Source organism: Podarcis melisellensis, assembly GCF_964234715.1.
Source record: "Podarcis melisellensis genome assembly, chromosome: 1".
Classification (NCBI taxonomy): domain Eukaryota; kingdom Metazoa; phylum Chordata; class Lepidosauria; order Squamata; family Lacertidae; genus Podarcis; species Podarcis melisellensis.
In genome coordinates this window covers 43,106,989-43,121,532 of record NC_138528.1, presented here as the reverse complement: position 1 = coordinate 43,121,532, position 14,544 = coordinate 43,106,989, and the positions used below count along the sequence as shown (strand labels likewise).

The 14,544-nt window shown below is 42.9% G+C and overlaps 1 protein-coding gene across 2 annotated transcripts in view; it reads right to left on the bottom strand.

The window, feature by feature from the left end:
- The window catches only part of TYRO3 (TYRO3 protein tyrosine kinase), a 64,525-nt gene that overhangs the window by 35,998 nt on the left and 13,983 nt on the right, over nucleotides 1-14,544 (bottom strand). For both annotated transcript variants that reach the window (XM_081931708.1, XM_081931709.1), the window contains exon 4: nucleotides 4,484-4,654. In XM_081931708.1, coding sequence (XP_081787834.1) covers nucleotides 4,484-4,654 — 171 coding nt within the window. The remainder of the gene's footprint in view (nucleotides 1-4,483; nucleotides 4,655-14,544) is intronic.

Below are 14,544 nucleotides of genomic sequence, written 5' to 3'. Positions count from 1 at the left end.
CTGCAAAATATGAAAGGGAAGGGCAGGAATGGGCTGGGGGGAGGGCAGCCCAAGTACTAGGCTGTTAGCTCTCATTGTTGTTATCTCACTGCTGTCCTTGGCCGGACTCTCTCCTATTGTTTTGCTGCTCTTAAGTTAAAGCTTGTATACTCTCCATCCCTTTGTTTGTGCAATGCCTAGGAAAAGAGGATGCTTGGCCTAGCCAAGGTCTCTGGCTGATTTCAAATTATACCCTCGACCTCCACTAGAAACAAGAGACACCTCTGTGTCCAAAGGCATGATGACTACATTGCAGCCTGATTAACGCCACTGAGATTCCACAACTCAGTGGCAACAGAATTATTTAATCAGCAGTCACAGAAATCAGTGCTTTTGTCTCCATCGTAATGAAGTGCTCCTTGTAAGCATTTACACACAAATGTAGCGTTCTTCCAAGGGCACACTAATTGTGTCCTCTGGGAAAGAGGTCACTAGCTGCGGTTAACAAATTACTATTTCCTATTTTCAACTTTGTGCTTTTTATTGGGGAATGCGTGTACGCACTGTTGTGTATTGAGTCAAAGGATTTTATGTCTGTATTATTATTGTCTGTATTTGCATTAGGGTAAAGTAACTGCCTTTTGGTTCCAGAGGGTACAGCTACTATTGGTTCATTTAAGCTGCTGTATTTGGATCCTCTGTCTTATTGGTTTCCTCCAAAAGGCAGGACTGTGATTGCCTGATATTGTTCCCTCCAAAATGTATCCTTTCTAGTTAGTTCCCTGTCCCTATAAATGTAGCTTTCCCCTCCTCAGTCTCAGTCTTGTTTGCTTGAATAAAGAAGTGTTACTAGAGAACTGTCTCCAGCATATTATGTCAAGAGAGCTGAAATCACAAACCCCACGTCACAACACGCACCATTAATGTGTCTGTGTAATGTTGGCCTAAGAGTCTAGAAACACATGGTAGGTTTCTGGTTGTTAATACGGGCATGAGTCTGGAGCACACAAAGCTGCAAAACTAGTACCTCCCCAACCAGCAAAGACAAAAACACAGGGCTGGGGGAACCAATTCCCATTAGGCCCAGTCAGCATGGGCAAATGACCAGGGATGATGGGAGTTGTAGTCCAGCATCTGAGGGACCAAAGTTTCCCCAGCACCACAATAGCACAACTTTTCCTGCATCTGTCTTTTGTCAAGTTTAGTAGTAATATACCGTGGTACCTCGGGTTAAGAACTTAATTCATTCTGGAGGTCCGTACTTAACCTGAAACTGTTCTTAATCTGAAGCACCACTTTAGCTAATGGGGCCTCCTGTTGCTGCGCCGCCGGAGCACAATTTCTGTTCTCATCCTGAAGCAAAGTTCTTAACCCGAGGTACTATTTCTGGGTTAGCGGAGTCTGTAACTTGAAGTGTATGTAACCTGAAGCGTATGTAACCCGAGGTACCACTGTACAGTACTTTGGAAGGGGTGGCGGGGGGAGAGGAATCCAGCCTTCATTTAATCCCAGAGTTACACTTCAGGTAAACGTTATTTTTCATGTGGGCAGCAGCAGAAGACTAAATGTCTGAAAAGGGATTTTAGTTTTGTCTGTACACCAGAATATGAGTGTTTATATAAATAGTCTTTTAAAATTGAGGGTTTCAACATAAGGCAGAAAACCGCCCTTTCAGATTGTCAAAACTGAAACAGTAACAATATTCAGATGACAATGGCCCCATTTACAGTAGACTACACCATGTACTATATTTGAACCAAGGCCTTCAAATCAGGCCCCTCCATTTTGTAGGGTTACCATATTTCATAAGGGTGAAAATCCAGAGAGAAATGTTGTTGAGCTTTTTAAGAAGTAATCCGCCAAAATCTACACTTCTGACATGGGTTGCCATACATCTGAAGAGCAATTCAAAATGGCTGCAGACAATCTTCCCACCCAGAGGAACCATAAATACCAGGCTTTCTCTTTGCTCAAAGAAAGTGCTGGTAGCAAGTGAGCTATATGAGAGTCCCTGGACGAGCAGCAATGTCTCAAGGTGCCTGTAATTATGACAGGACTGAAGGTTGCTCAGCCAGGAAGGGAATACTTATTGGAATGTTTACTTTGCCCTTTAACACACATAGGGATTAAGTGATAAAGAACAAGGCCTCTGGAATGCCACCTAACTCAGCATTATTGACATCCTGCTCACAGGAAGCACTAAACTGTTGTTCAGAAAAACTGGGTCCTTAGGCTGGACTCAGATGACTTTGAGAGCTAACGATAGGTTTCTTTTTTAATGTATTATTCTGTTTTTCAATATTATTACTTTAAGGGCTAGTTTACTTTTTATGTCTCTAGTTTTGTGAAAGACAAAACGATTAGTCTATTTCAAATTAAAAGCGGAATTGGGACACTCCTGGTGAAGCTTGCCAGAGAAATGACTCTGAAGTTTCTATCTGAGCTTTTGCCTGCTTCACTGTCCTTGGTACAGGACAAACCAGAGTCTGAAACAGTAGCTGAGGCTGCATTTTAGGAGCGTGATGCACTGACAAAGCATGTCTGAAGTAAGCTTGCATTACCCTTGCTGAAAATTAAGAGTAGGAGTGGAAGATCAAAAGATGGAGAGAGATGACAAGATACATTTTAAAACACAGAGTGATATATCCTGGCTGATAACAGATCGAGCAATGCTAAGAGCATTGCTTTTTTTGACGGTGGTAACACCCAAAATGTCCTCAGTGTTTTCCAGGTACAAAAAGAAAATGCAGGCATTCTGCTCTGAGGAAGGTGCAGCAATCTAGCGTTTGAAGATAAATCAACTGACTGCTGAAATACTGGCCCTGCCCCACTTCCCCACCCCCTCGGCTAATTATTATTTCCTTTAAACATTTTGCTGCTCTTTCCTGCAACACCAGCTCCCCACACCCACACGCTTCTTCTTGCATGCCCTAGGAACTGCGTGACCCAGAGATAGAACACGAAGGTTCACCTTCTGATCCTTACTCTTCCCTTCAGAGAAAGAACCTACATGCAAAGCTCCATGGCCCTTCTTTCTTGAGAACACAAATGTCAATCCTCCTATAACTTATAAAAATCAATTGTTTATGTTGCTATCAGCAGCCAGATTGGTAATAGCACAATACTGGAAAGCATCAAAAGTTCCATTTGCTAATGTATGTAACATTGCTTCATCTGAATGTCTGGTCAGGCAAAAACATGTAGTCTGGGCCGAAGCCAAATTGAGCAGTTTTGATGCGGACTCGTCTCATTTTTTATTTTTTTTACTATATAAATACTCCTCCCATGACTCAGTCCTCGTTGTGGTTGGTCTACATATATTCATCTTAAAAGCTTTACTGTCAGTAACTGCATCTCTGTAATTTGTTTTATACTGAAATGCTATTTCTGTTTTTATGATTATGTGTTACTTTGTACACATAACCTGTGTGTGTATTTGTGTGTGTGTTTGCTTTCCATGCATGCTACATCTATCATGGGCTTTCATGCAAATTGCACTTGCTGAAATTCCTTCCTCTGCCCAACTTATTAAAGCTGCAGAAGACCTGCCTTCGATCTCACCATCCTAACTGCTGTTATTTTGGGATAAAGGAGAGCATAACAGTGAGGGTAGATGCAAAAAATCTGATGACTCAGTAGGATCAACCCTTTGTCTATGACATTAGGACAAAATGGGGGAGAAAGTTTCTGGTGGAAGTTTTTGTCACGTTACACTGCTGAGTGAGTACCAAGTCCTTCCTCTACTCCTTTCAGTACGAAGGTCTGGGAAGGTTGTATAGCTAGACCACAGAGTTCTAACAAGGCTCATTCAACTGCATAGGAAAGTTTCAGTAGCTGCGAGTTTCCCATTGCTGCTCTGTTCTATTATATTTCCCTTCAGCTGCAATGGGCCTGGCTTTTAGCCATGCTGGAGGAAACAGAAGCACTCAGAACAGCTTAAGGCATTAGAACTGATAAGCCAATTGGAAAAAATTAAAATCTGTTAACAAGAATATACAAGAAGAATACCTAGAATGAGTGGAGTATTTTTTTTGAGAAGGTGTATTTGTTCTGCGGTTATCTAGTTTGCCCCACATGGAAATTCTATGGAAATTTTACCAAAGATAACCTCATCTTTGGTGACCTCTACTGTATACAGTCATACCTTGGTTTTCAAACAGTTTGGTTCTCAAACATTTTGGCTCTCGAACACAGAAATGACTGTTCCAGTTTGCGAACTATTTCTGGAAGCTGAACGTTCGATGGGGCTTCCGCGGCTTCCAATTGGCTGCAAGAGATTCCTGCAGCCAACCAGAAGCCACACTTTGGTTTCTGAATGTTGTGGAAGTCGAACAGACTTCCGGAACGGATTATGTTCAACTTCCAAGGTATGACTATACTAGATACTTGCTTTTTAGTCTCACGTAACACCAGCGACATGACACTGGTGCAATTTGTATGGTCTCTTCGTCAGCCACTCCACTCCTTTTCTAAGGCCCTTATTTATCCTAGGAGGAAGCCTTACCTGGCACATTTAGGGTGGAGGGGGAGACATCGGAACGACCAACTTTGGAATCGCCCATCCACCAGACAATTGTCACCGGCTCAGGTGGGCCAGCTGCAGCACAAAATAGTTGGAAAGGAGTATTGGGGATTACAGACAGATCTTCTGGCTCAACAGTGAAGTAAGGAACACCTAGAAGAACAAAGCATAAATGTTAGCAGTGGGAGAGTTTTCATTATGATGTGCTGAAACCGTTTCTTTAAATTCTTTCACTGTAGTTTGTACGGAACATTGGCTGCCAGGGCTCTAAAAAAAACCCCACACATATTTTAAGAAATGGAACATTTTACATTTATGGTACATCTTTGCCCTTTTCTCTTTGGTTAGAGCTGCCTACAGTACAGGATCCATTTTGTCCCGTGTACATTTACACTATGATATAACTGAGTGGAATAGCAGTAGGAAAGGTTATTTTTAAAGACTGCCTTTTTTAAGACTTCCTGATGGGCTTTGAAATTATCAGGCAGGGGCCCCAGTTAAGCAGAGCAGCAGCGGAGGCTGCAAATGCATGGCCCTGGTTGAAAAGTTTGGATATCACCAATCAGCTGTTTAGCAGAAGAGGAGGAGGAGGAGGAGGAGGAGGAGGAGGAGGAGGAGGAATGGTGGTGGGGACCAGATTCAATTCTCCATTTGTTCTCCCAAGCAGATCAGTGAAATTCCAGATTTCTAAAAAGTGGCTTCATGATTACCCTTGGGAAATGCATGTGTTTTTATTACTGTAACCTGTCCTGGGACCTTAGGATGAAGGAAATAATAATAATAATAATAATAATAATAATAATAATAATAATAATATCTGTTTTCATAGATAATTCCCCAGCTGGTCTGAGGCCATGAAATTATTAGTCAACACACTCTATTGGAAGAGTACCTTGCTTCAGTTTTATTGTGGCTTTAAAAGCTAACTGCTTGAAGAACAATGCTACGAAGTGGAAAATCTGAGAAATTGTAAGAATAAATGCCAATATATTCATTAGTAATAATACACATATAAAACACCTCTCATGGTTCCTAACGAAATGTTTCAAAGACATAATGAAAGCAAGATGCCTAACTTCTAAATACAGTCACTGTTAATTAGAAGACATACTATTCTTTTGTGTTCTGACTTTGAACACCTTTCCTTAGGGGTTTTAGGAATGTATTAAAAATGCATTCGCAGAGTCATGCTGAACCTGGAGCCATGCCTTACTCTAAACATGAAATATAATTAATACACATCCTGTATTATTTTTCAAAATGTCTGTGGGAAAAAGGAGTTTTGTCAGACAGTAACTTAGCTAAAAACCAACTGCTTATTTAAAACAGTAACTTTTTTGCTAGAACTCAAAAGGAATATTGAAAAATTATACAGTACTAGATTGCAAATCTAAATACCACAATATGAAATTTCAGAGAAACCAAAAATTCGAGTGTGAGAAGGCATAGCTCAAAATATACTAGAAATGAGTTTTGAGGTTAATTTGATTGCAAGATAGACCTGTTCTGGGGAACAATGTGAGTTTCTCTATGAAAACCATTGTTCAGGATTGGGGAATCTCTTCATTTGACCCACCAGGCCATTTCCCCCATTCTATGCCCAGCAGCCTCACACCTTACATCATATGGGACATCAGGTGTGGGGCAGATAGAGATGTGACTAGGGAGCGGGGCTAAACTCCCTACACATTGGCTGATATGTAGGGAGTCTGATCACATCTCTCTCACTCAGCAGGCTACCTTTGACAGGTGAGTAAATGTGCCCACCTGTCAATCATATGTAATCATTGTGGTGTTGCATGATTGACATGTGGCTTGTTCTGCCCACCCGTCAAAGTTGGCCAAGAGGGTGAGTGAAGATAAATATATGACCCACTGAGCCAAAAAGTCTCCCCACCCCACCATGGTACCTCCCTGTGATCAAAGTTGGATCTGGAAATGGTGGATCTTGGATGAGTGAGACTGATGGCCATGACTTATCTTGTTCTCTTTTCTATATACAGTATTCGTCTTAAAAATTCCTGCTGAAGTCTTAGTTTCAGTTCTTATCCTGAACTGTCCTTTGCTCACATTGGTGGGAGGGTATCTAAATGACACAATCTTGTGCCACTCTCATTGGCCACATTCACACATCACAATAAACTCGACTTTCTGGCTTTGCTTATCGTGGTTTACTAAACATGAGATGCTTGCTTGACCATGCTGCCCAATTGCTCCTCCCAATTGGTGTGAGCGGGAGAAACAAACCAGGAAGCTTTGGTTACATCTGAAATAGTGTTCATGGGTTGTTGTTCCCTAACAAGCTGCAGTTAAGAAGTGAACAATAATGTGGTTAAGGGCCGGCCCACCCATGAGGCAAGGTGAAGTGATTGCCTCGGGCAGCAGGCGCCACAGATGCAGCAGATCTGGCCTCCCAGGAATGCACCATAATCTCTGCATAGGGACACTGCAATGCAGAAGTGAACTTAAAAATTACACCACAGCTCTCCATGAAGCAGGCCAGAGGTGGAGTTAAGGCTGCATGACCAGTTCTGCCACACTGGGTGCCAAGCCTGGGGAGTGCCACAGGGCATGGCAGCTATGACATAGTGAACCGAGCAAAGCGGAAGGCAAGAGATGGGGCGGTGCTGCTGAAATTTGAAAGACCAAAGTCTGCCTCTGAGCAGGGATAAGGAAGTGATCGGATTACCCATTCAAACGCCTAATAACTTATGAAGAAGTAACTAAAGCTGCCTCTACACAACTGGAAACTAAAAAAATCAACTGGGACTTCAACCAAATGAAGACAAACAGCTGAGAGAACAACCATCAGCCACAATGTTTCTTTATTTTCTATACAACTACTAAGCTATGTATTCCTTTGTATGGATATGTTTTGTTATTTGAAATTAAAAATCAGTTAAAATGAAAAGAACAAAACACATCCCCACATCTCACAATGAAATCAATGCAATTTTTAAAGTGCTTAACTTTGGCAGGATAATGCCACAAGGAGATATTTAGACCGTGACATCACAACTAGATTAAACAAAGGCAAGGCAAGAGACCTTGCTAATGCTTCTTCTCACTTTCAAGTCAACTGACCGCTGGTTAACTATTTGACCATACACAAATATAGCAATCATGCAAACAGTTTCTGATAACACTGACTGCTTGAAGCATGAGGTTTTCTGGACTACACAGCACCTGAAAGCTCAGTCCCATCATCCTGTGGAAGTTTTGCAATTCCTGAAAACAACGGCCATTGTGCTGCAGATAAAGCCATTATTCTAGACGTGACATTCTTTTTGCTTCTGGCTGATTTCAACAGGGCCAGTCCAACCATTATGCAGATTGAGGCAGCAGCCTCAGGCAGCAAGTATTGGGACTGTGCAATGGGCAGTGAGCAGGTGTTTGCCTACAGAGCTGTGTGTGCCACCTGCCCTGCCCTGTGCCCTCAAAGCTAGTCTACTGTCCACAAGTGTGTTGGAGCACACTGTCCTATCATCAATATTTAAGCAAGAATCAATAAAGTTAGCATCCATATGTGAAACAGGAGTGGGTGATTCTTGCCCTTTGCCTCAGGCAGCAAATGCCTTGGGCCAGCTCTGAATTTCAGGTACAATTCAATGTAAAACACAATAGTCAAATCTTGGAGAGAGCAAAGAATATGATAAAGACCACATGTCCCTGGGTAAACAGAGTGGGAAAACAAGACTTCCCTGGAAACCGATTAGAAGAGGAATTGCAATATGGGCAGATGTCATTCTGCTAATATCCAACACAGCTAGATAGATCCCACACCAAACACCATGAGCTGCTGTTGATATCATGGCAAAATAAGTAGACAGAAGACCTATTTGATATGTGGGAGCTCAGGCAACCAGCTTATTATTAAAGGCTCTAAATATAGGTTTTGAGGTTCCGTTCTTGTGCTGATAAACACACCTGACAACACTCCCTGTCAACACCTTTCATGCTCTCTGTTATGTAAGTACCTGGAAATATTTGCACTTCAAAATAAGCTATTCAAGTTAGCTATTTTACTCAAAACAAGATAAAGGAAATGAAATTAACTACACACACACACACACACACACACACACACACACACAGCAACCAGGCCACAGGGTAGATACCGCCCCCCTGCCCCCACCTCTGTAGTACTTTTATTTGCTTATCGTCCAATCTTGTTTGCTACTGTGGACACATGTGTACAATAAAACTATGATAAGCTCCTGGGCAAACTTTCTTACCATCAAATATAAGTTTCCTCTTTCTGCCCTTTTTATTTATGAAAGAGGATGATGGGTGAGTTCTGAGTCATGGAGTCCCTAGTTCAAATGTCTCTTTCGCTAAGCCATTCATCAGGCGGCCCTACGTACAGTATTTTTCGCTCTATAAGACGCACCAGACCACAAGACGCACCTAGTTTTTGGAGGAGGAAAACAAGAAAAAAAAATTCTGAATCTCAGAAGCCAGAACAGCAAAAGGGATCGCTACGCAGTGAAAGCAGCAATCCCTCTTGCTTTTCTGGCTTCTGGGATAGCTGCGCAGCCTGCATTCACTCCATAAGACGAACACACATTTCCGCTTACTCTTTAGGAGGGAAAAAGTGAGTCTTATAGAGCAAAAAATATGGTATCTCAGATCTAGTGCAAACATTAACACACACCTGTCATTTGATACCTGGCAGTGTAACACGGTAAAGGCAAAACTGGATGTTACGCAGCAGATGCATTCAACAGTCTCATACATTTTTTAAAAAGCAAGGAGGCCACAAAATTTGAGCAGTGAAGGGAAGGGGAGCTTAATACGGCACGCTTCCCTCTGACAACTCCCTGCCAGCATGCAGTGCTTTTGCACCCTTAGGAGAAAAAGATAATGAGTACTTGTGCCTTTGCCCAAGCAAGTGGGAAAGTAGCTGGGAGGTATTTTGAGCAAGACAAGCAACCAAGGGAAAAAGATTTTAAGAGGCCCCTTCTCCCATCACTCTTTGACAGAGAGGTCCAAAAAGAAAAGTTGGAAGCCTGCCGCCTACGTCTGCCATTTTACTCCTAGCTCGCTCCTTACTGCATTATTCTTCCAAGCACCAAATAACACATATGTTCCACATTAGGAAATCTTGCTTCAATATTGGGAACCAATTTTAAATGGCAGCTTCTTTCGTTTTAGCTCCTAAATAAGAAACGTAATGCCAAATCTTATAGCCCTCTGGCGGTACTGGCTCTAAATTCAATAAAATAATTTAAGTACAGTTTGACCTTTAGATTTCGGGTTAAGGAAGCAGAAGCCGGTTAGCTTCTGGATAGGTTATATATATGCAGAGTGTTTTTATAACAAGGATGCCAAAGTCTAATAGTGTCTCTTTCAAGTCAGACATACCTGGGCTCCTTTAATCTTAGGCAGACGGGTAGCAGACTTTGTGTACGTTAGCAATGGTGTGCTATTTCATTACCAAACAAAATTGTAAGAGAATATATGAATGCACGGTATTCTGCAATATTACAAGGGTTTTACATGATTATCACTAATGGCTGCTCATTAAGATTTCAAGGATGCTCACTCATCCTTGCTGCAGACCTTGAAGAGCGGGAGAGGAAAGTAACCCTCTTTGTATGCTGAAACATTTTCCTCTGGAAGGGCAAACATTTTCTGAGTTGCCATAAAGTTGACACAAAATGCTTACACAGTGCATATTCTATTGCCCTGAGATGTACAATGCTATTCTATGGCGACAGGCTCTTCATCAGGGCTGCAGATGTCTCATGTTATCAGGGATGGGAAGCCTGTGACCCTACAGATGTTGTTGGAGTCCAACTCCCACCAGCCCCAGCCAGCATGGCTAATGGTAGGGTAAAGGGAGCTGTAGTCCAACAACATATGGAGAGCCACAGATTCCCACATCCCTGCATTTAATTGTTATCTGCAGTACATTGGCTTTGTCCTTCATTGTGCACCCAAACCTTCCAGTTCTAAAAGCTTTGTTGGAAATGGCACATGAGCAGTTCATCCTAGTTATCATCCCTGCCCATCTCAAACTGGGTACTAATTCATAGGACGAAATATGTGCATTGATTAAAATGCTGCACGAAAAGGATACCTGATACAACTGTGTGGCCATGGCAGGACTTCTTATTGCATGGTGATTTAATCAATGTAATACTGCACATCAGTAAACTAGGGGGTGAGGAGAGACATAAGCTGAATATTGGGGCAAACTTTGCATGTGCTGCATTCTGAACAAATGAAAGATTGGTGGATCGCTAACTCACTGGGGTTACTCTGCCAACAAGATCAGATAACTCCGATAGAAATCTGGATGAAGAACAATTCTAGTATTTATACCAGGCCACGCCAAACTAGTGAAACTAAATTCTGCCCTAATGCATCTATGTGAGGGTACATTGAACTGAGGCATCCACCATAGGCTGAATGAGCCTCCCCTTTTCCATCGTCCCCGTATGCCCCATCCCCATTCATTGACATAGGGATGGTGCAGCTAAATATGGCCTCTACATAAATAACATTCACTGTGCGCAGCCATAAATATGTGGTCAATTTCATAGGGAAAATCTGGCAATTGGCCACACAATTGGGTTGTGCATTGGGTTTTATGTGCGTAAGACATATTTGGATGTATTATCTTTGTGTGAATGACAAGGGTTTGGGATCTGCTCATGCTCCCCACCCTACGATTGGACAATACCTTCCAGCCTATTTGATCCCAAGGAAAGAAACTGCTGCATGGTGGCTTTACCATGTCAAAAACAACAACAACAACAACCCACAGTAGGAAAAAGATCTGCAGTGGAAAGTGAAGCTACATGAAGAAATGGCTCAATATATTTTGATGCCTAAGGCAGAAAATTCATACTGCACCCCAACCCCACCCTACGCATGATCAGCTGCCCAATGCGGACTGATTCACCATGCCTGATAGTATAGCATCCCCTTTAGAACTGAAGCTCCTTTCTTTTCAGATAATGGGAGGTGACTGAAGAAAGATCACTTGCTCTTTTGTAAAACAACAATCCTCAAGCTGAAAAACTTGAAAAACCCAGTTATGCATGGGTGTGGGTGGGCGAGAGAGAGAGAATGAGAGAGGATAATGGATAAATGGGGTATATGTTTCTGGTGTGTGCATAAAAAGGGATGCCTCAGAAAGAGAGAATGAATGGATGGTGGAGAGGAGAAAGGGGCAGAGAATGAAAATGGAGTGGCAGAGAGAGAGAGAGAGAGAGAGAGGCGTGAGTGGCAGAAATGGACGGCTGTGTGTGAATGGGATGTGCATGTATATGCATGGCTAAATGGAGTGTACAGTGGATTGGCAGATGTGTGTGATTGTGCATTTGGCCTTGCCTAAACTGGGACCACATTCACCACTGGCATGTGGCCTCTGGATGATAGTTCACAAAGGAATACAGCTCTTGGGTTGAAAGGGATGCCCTGCCCTTGCACTAAGAAGCAATTTGAACTCAGGCTCATCAAATGTTACAGAATCTTTTGGTACCTTAAAGATTAAAACATGTACCATGGAATCAGTTTCAGTGGACAGCACTCCACTTCATCAGATGCATCTCTCCTCAATCACCCAGTCATTCTCTTTCTCATACACCCATTCTTAGCCACAATGCACAAGCACATATCCTGTTCATCCATTATCCTCCTGCTGCCACAAATCTGAAGATACCTTTATTTATATTTTTTTGTATTTATAGAGCCACAAAAAGACTGTGGCCCAGGAACAGCAGCTCAGTTATATACAGAATAACCAATAATAATTGTTCCACCTTCAGGCGGTTAATTGCAGTCTTATCATACTCTCCGACCCTGATAGAAATTTGCCTACATCAATGACACTTATCTTTATCTCCAAGCAAATATTTAACATAGGCCTGAGAAGCGCTTCCTGGCAGCTTGGCCAGTAAAGGGTCAATAATTTGCTGTCAAGCTCCAGTATAGACATTGCAAAACAGAAGGGCCCGTTCCACCTAATGGTTGTGGCAAAGGCACACCCCTAAGGACAAAGAAAGGATGTATTATACACTCCTGGCTTGGGAGTAACAGGCACCTCCTTTCTCTCCAGCGTGGCAGACAAAGTCTAAACATACACCTCTGCATTACATCCAGGCACCAACTGCCACGGGAGATTACATCTCTTCTTCTTAAAAACAAACCACTCTGAAACCTCAAATGACTAGGAAATACGAAGTTCTTCATGGAAAAAGACAAATACCTGGAGCAGCACAGAATTCTGAGCCCATGCTGGGACACTGATTCAGCTGTGAGTCAGACAGGAGAGCGCTGCCTACTCCATCAACGATGTAACTCTGCTGCAGATAGCCTGCAGCCGCCGCAGATTCCCTTCGAGAGAGCGTGCAGATCTGACGCTGGCAGCTTTATGAGGTCTGCTAGCATCATAACCCTGGAAGGACGTACAGCTGCAAATGCAGGGAGCCACCCACTCTAAATGGTACATATTTATGTAGATACCAGGCCAGAGTGCTGTTCAGTGTATCCTCTAGGTTTGTGCGTGCAGTCTGTGTGAGCCAGGGTGATGCAGACTAGAACCTGGGAGACCAGGGTTTAAACCCTCATTTGGGTGACCTTGCGCCAACCGCTGCATCTCAGCCTAACCTACCTCATGGGGTTGTGGTGGGGATTAAATGAGGAGAGGGGGAGCCATGAGCTCCTTGGAGAAAAAGGTGGGATTTAAATACAATAAATTATAACAATAAATACTGTGTAAAACTAATATGCTGTCTGTTTGGGCAAACCTGGCAGATGAAACCCTACATGCCTCTCTAGCACAGTTAAAAACATGGCTCATGGGTAAACAATGGCTGTCTTGTGAGGTTCTCCCTGGCACTGGAAACATGGGTTATTTGAAGGCTTGAGCAATGAGCCTAGAAAAACCACTGCAGCCCTATATTAATCAAAAAATCTTTTTCTAAAAGGCACCAAGGGACATTTAGAACCAGGACTTCCAGAGTAGCCGGGTCTCCTACTTCACTAGCACCTGGTCTCCTACGTCACTAGCATTCCGATTTCTGAACAGGGCAGACTAGGCTCTATAAGTAAAGGCTGCTTTCTAGGCTGAGGTACTGTTCTCATTGCTCTCATGGGACACTGTAGTCCAGGCACCCCCAAACTCAGGCCCCCAGATGTTTTGGGACCACAATTCCCATCACCCCTGACCATTGGTCCTGTTAGCTAGGGATGATGGGAGTTGTAGTCCCAAAAACATCTGAAGGGCCAAGTTTGGGGATGCCTGCTATAGTCTGAAGGTGGTCAGCTGACCTGAAAAGCCACTAGAGACATACCCAGCCTTATAAAAAGTATATATTTCCAAGCCAGCCCCTTAATCTGAGATGCCTGAAGCTTGCCTCCTGTGGTACCTAACCTCCAGGGCACCTTTCAATTATGTCTCTGCTTCTGGTACTTTAGTTCTGCCCAATCTGGTACTAGACTCTGGTCTCTCTCTTTGACCATGTCTATTACCTCTAACCCTGTGGGGTTGTTGGTTTTCTACTTTTGTTTTGCCTGTCTCTGACCATGTCTTCTGCTTCTTACTCATATGACTAGCCCGTAACCTGATGCAGACTCATGCCCCACAGCAGCCAATTGCAAGGCTAAGCCCCAGGGTCTGACACTGTCTAAACATGCATATGGAGAAGCCAGAAAATGGAAGACATGGATTCTCAGATCATCTGAAGAGTCACACAAATTTTGGTAGGCTCTCTGGAGCCCTCATTCTACAGTTAACCTATCTGACATCACACTCACCATTAAAACATTATGAAGATGTTAATTCTAGCTGTTTCTTGGGCATGCTTTCAAATGAAAGTTGGCAGACATAATGTTGGAAGCACTCAATATTTTGCAGAACTAAAGACCCAGCAAAAATTGTGTGATAGGTCCCCTACACCAGCTACCACTCTCTTCTGATCTTTAGATGGTCGCTGCGACAGCATAATTGTTTTGGTCATAGCAGCACAGACACTGGAAATGAGCCAACATCAGCCAGGCAGTCTCTTCTCACAATTTCTACATGCAGCCAA